The 4,955-nt window shown below is 45.6% G+C and overlaps 1 protein-coding gene across 1 annotated transcript in view; it reads right to left on the bottom strand.

Moving 5' to 3' along the window:
* Window positions 1-4,955, bottom strand: part of LOC109922212 (homeobox protein Meis2-like) — an 84,757-nt gene that overhangs the window by 58,746 nt on the left and 21,056 nt on the right. The window contains exon 2 of the mRNA XM_048618387.1: window positions 583-728. Coding sequence (XP_048474344.1) covers window positions 583-708 — 126 coding nt within the window. The 5' untranslated portion in view covers window positions 709-728. The remainder of the gene's footprint in view (window positions 1-582; window positions 729-4,955) is intronic.

Here is a 4,955-nt window from a genome sequence, read left to right as displayed (position 1 = left end):
GTTAGGGTGGGTTGGCCATGGGAAATTACCCATAGTGCCCAGGGATGTGCAGGTTACGGTGAGTTGGCCATGCTAAATTGCCCCATTGTGTCCATGGATGAGCAGGCTAAGTGGGTTAGCTATGGGAAATGCAGGGATAGGGTGGGTCCAAGTGGGATGCTCTTCAGAGAGTCTGTGTGGACTTGTTGGGCCGAATGGCCTGTTTCCACACTGTAGGGATAGACTTCTATGAATGAAACTGTGGACAGGGTCTGCTTTATAATGGGCTCAGGTGGTGAGTTCGAGCTGGACAGGCCATTGCCTGTGACCAAAGGAACCCATAATGAGTTCACACACAGAGATGAATTAGTGAATCTCCATGGGACTTGTAGGGTTTAAGACAATCCAGTTAGGAGGAGCAGTGTAAAAGCAAGTGCGTAATATAGATGGGCCAAGTGGCCTGTTCCTGTGCAGTAAACTCCTTGTGCCACATAGAGGTTTGGGATGTCCTGTGAAATTTTGGATGGGCTGTTGGTTGGATTATGGAGGCTGTGGAGCAGATGATGGAGATTTTTTTTCCACCCACCCCTGCTTTCCTCTTACCGTGAGGTGCTGGAACAGCCAGGCTCGCATGATGTTGGTGGCCACTTTGGGAAAAATGCCCCTTTTCTTCTGACGTCGCTTGTCCTTGTCTAAGTCATCATCGTCACCGGTGCCAGGCGATGCCATGCTGTTGTCCAATGCATCACCTGAGGAGGGAGAGGTCATGGAATCAGTCACAAAAAATGCGCCAAGTGTCCAATCAGATCCGACTGCGTACCCTCAAGTCCACTCGCCCTCAACTCCCTCATCGATCAAAAATGAATCCTGAATACAGGAGGACTCTGATTTACAAATGGCCACCCTACAAAGGCTCATATTTACCAACAAGATCCTATACAAGATCCACTGTATAAACACTTCCTGAACTGCTTGTACACCCAGCCTCCAACAACCCCTACAGCGGGGAATTCCAGCAGGTCATGGCCCCCTGAAGAGGTAGAAAATACTCCTCCACATTCACAGAATGGTTGGGGTGCAGAATAAGACCATTCAGCCCATCGTATCTGCATTGTTTCTCTGAGCATTCTGACTTGAACCCAATCTACCGTGTGTTCCTCCTTTCCTTACCCATTGTTTCTGTTTAAATAACCATCCAATTCCCCTCCTGAATGTTTTCAGCAAACCTGCGTCCACCAAATTTCCAGGCAGTACATTCCAGACCCTAACCACTCACTTTGTGTAACACCTTCAAAACCAAGCTCACTGGTTCTCAATCCTTTTATAGGCAGGAGATTTCTCCATATCTACCTAGTCCTGACCCCTCGCGATTTTGAAGTCGTCGATTGACTCTCATCTCAGCCTTTTCCGAAGGCAAACAGTCCCAATGTCTCTGATTCCTCCTGAAGCGACTCATTGCTGATTATTTCGATTGAGATTCTACCAGAAGGCAGGGCAAGATCTGAACCTGTGTCCTCAAGGCATTATCTAGACCTACTGGATTAAGACTACAGTGACCATCACTCCACCCAACACCTTACTTTTTGTTTTATTCACTCATTGGATGTGGGCATCGCTGGAATTTATTGCCCATCCCTAATTGCCCAGGGGGCAGTTAAGAGTCAACCACATCATTGTGGGTCTGGAGTCACACGTAGGCCAGACCAAGTAAGGATGGCAGTTTCCTTCCCTAAAGGACATTAGTGAACCAGATGGGCTTTTCCCAACAATGGACAATGGATTCATGGTCATCATTAGACCCTTAATTCCAGATTCTTTATTGAATTCAAATTACACCATCTGCTGTGGTGGGATTTGAACCTGGGTACCCCAGAACATTAGTTGAGTTTCCTTGGTTAATCATCCGGCAATAATACCGCTGGGCCATCACCTTCCCAGAACGTTCCATGTTTCAAAGCCGTCTCCATGAGGAGAAACATCCTCTGATCATCGACCCTGTCAGATCCCCTCAGAATCTAACTTGTGTTAAGGGCCAGACCAAATCTCCACAATATATATTGAGGATATAGTCTAAACCCTGACGTTTTCTTATTTTAAAGCTAAGTGCCAGGCACTGTGATCCGGATGCAATTCGATTGGTCAATCTACCAAATTTGAAATGAAACACACTTTATGTAGCCACTATAATGAAAATACAGACAAAATAAAAATAGAAGAATTGGCTTAACTCTAACTCTACGGAAATGCTTAACCAAATAATATATAAATTAACTACTACTAATTACCTGTTCCAATATAGTAACATCCCATAAACACACCCCTGGCAAAGGCAAATTCAGCAAAATAGATTGTCTCACATACAATTCTAGCAGCAGGAGGGGAGCCCCAGCTTTTAGCTGTAATAGAGAGAGGAACAAGAGATTCCACATCTTGCTTCAAGACTCCAGAAACTGCTGGAAGCTAAAACTAAAAATCGTGATTCTGTGGGAGCTTGACCAGCACCCATTCATACTGCTTCTATTGTTCCAAATTTAAAATAAAACAAAGGCCTCACAATCTGTTTACTTCATTGGCTTTCAGCAGACTTCTCAACACCTCAATCTTTCTTCACAAAAAATAAATGAGGATCAAATACATCTCTTACAGTCACAGCATCATCATGCTCGTTTTAATAAGATCGCTGCTCATTCTTCCAAACTCCAGTGGATCCTTCCTTCATAAGCCCATTAACCCAGGACCCACTTCTCTGAATGATTCTAGTGCATGTTCTCAAGCAAAGAGACCAAAACCAAACACAGAACTCCAAATGCAGACACACTAACATCTGAAAACATTCATGATTCAAAAGAAAACATGTAACAGGTGGAATTTTAAGAAAATCTTTCGTGGGATGTGGGCATCACTGGCTGAACCAGCATTTATACTCCATCCCTAAATACTCTTTAAAAGGTGGTGGTGAGCTGCTGCAGTCCTTGTAGGGTCGGTACATTCATAGTTTACTCAGGATTTTCCCAGATTAGTCAAATCCTTGTAACTTAACACCAAACACAAAGCCTGTCCACCATCTACAAGGCACAAGTCAGGAGTGTGATGGAATACTCCCCACTTGCCCTGGATGAGTGCAGCCCCAACAACACTCAAGAAGTTCGACACCATCCAGGACAAAGCAGCCCCCGCTTGGTTGGCACCACATCCACAAGAATTCACTCCTTCCACCACCGACGCTCAGTAACAGCAGTGTGTACCATCTACAAGACGCCCTGCAGAAATTCACCAAAGATCCTCAGACAGCACCTTCCAAACCTACGACCACTTCCATCTAGAAGGACAAGGGCAGCAGATACATGGGAACACCACCCCCTGCAAGTTCCCCTCCGAGCCACTCACCATCCTGACTTGGAAATATATCGCCGTTCCTTCAGTGTTGCTGGGTCAAAATCTTGGAATTCTCTCCCTAAGGGCATTGTCGGTCAACCTATAGCACATGGACTGCAGCGGTTCAAGAAGGCAGCTCACCCCCACCTTCTCAAGGGGGCAACTAGGGACGGGCAGTAAATGCTGACCCAGCCAGTGACACCCACGTCCCATCACGTCACATTAATCACCCTCCAAGTTATCAATAGTGGTTTAGTCATGGACTATGAGTCTCTACACCAGAAGGTTGTATGGTACAATCCCACAGCTATAGCAACTTAAGCAACAACTGTAGCTGATGCGCAAGTGGAACGTGGTATCGCAGTAACAATGCTGAACGCATGGTCTGATGTCTCAGGTGGGTGCTTTGTTGCTATTTCAAGGAAGTGTCGGTGACTTCTCCCTGCAGGCCTGGCCTAATCTTTAGCTCAGAGCCAACACCAATGCACACAGATTGCATCATCACACCCTCGACATTTTGACAGTTTGTTGACAAAGTATAAGGGTGCAGGATGGTAAGTGCAGCTGTAGTGGGGCAAAGTACATCCACATTTTGTCTACAGCATCAGGGCTGTCATACAGATGTTCTCACTGTCACACACACCTCTAAACATACACCCACCAATACAGGCAATACACATGGATACCCAAGACACTATAGAAACAGGCATACATACACACACACACACACACATACAGACACACACACACACAAATACAGACATACACACACCCATGGATACACACACATGCATATGATACAGACACACACATGTATACAGACACGCATACATATAGATACAGACACTTGTATACAAACACATGTACATATTGATATAGGCACATACACATGCATACAGGCACACACAGATACAGAGACAGACACACATGGATAGAGATACACACACACACACATACAGTTACACACATACGTGTGGATATAGACACGCATAAACATACATACACACACACAGATACACATGGACACGTGCAAAGACACATACATGCACATACACAGATATACACAGACACACACACACAAACACAGACCCAGACACATGCACGTGCACACACACACATGCATGCACACAAACGCATACAGACGCACACACACACTCACACACTCACAGATCCAGATACATAAGCACATGTACACATACAATATTTTACTTCTAAACAGTGCTGGCCACACAATCTATCTGTACTTCATGATATTCACTTTCCAGCCAATCACAGCCAGCCTCCCCATTTCCTTTTCTGATTCACGGGTCAGGAATTAATGTATTTATACCATTTTCACCATAATAAAATTAGGGGCCTTCAACAGCTGCTCTGCTATTTTGCCCTCAGGCAAGTAAAAAGCTCAAAAGCTTGCCTGCAGGGTATTTAAATAATGCATCTGAAAGGCCATAGCTCCTCATCCTCACTTGTCATGGTCTGCAATTCCCAATGCCCAGGATCCGCACACCTCTGTTCCCGCAACAACACTCCCATCCCGGCTCCCGCAGCAACACTCCCATCCCGGCTCCCGCAGCAACACTCCCATCCCGGCTCCCGCAGCA

This window comes from Rhincodon typus, chromosome 39 (assembly GCF_021869965.1).
Source record: "Rhincodon typus isolate 14 chromosome 39, sRhiTyp1.1, whole genome shotgun sequence".
Lineage (NCBI taxonomy): Eukaryota > Metazoa > Chordata > Chondrichthyes > Orectolobiformes > Rhincodontidae > Rhincodon > Rhincodon typus.
Note: the sequence above shows the minus strand (reverse complement) of the source record. Positions and strands in the feature narration are given on the sequence as shown.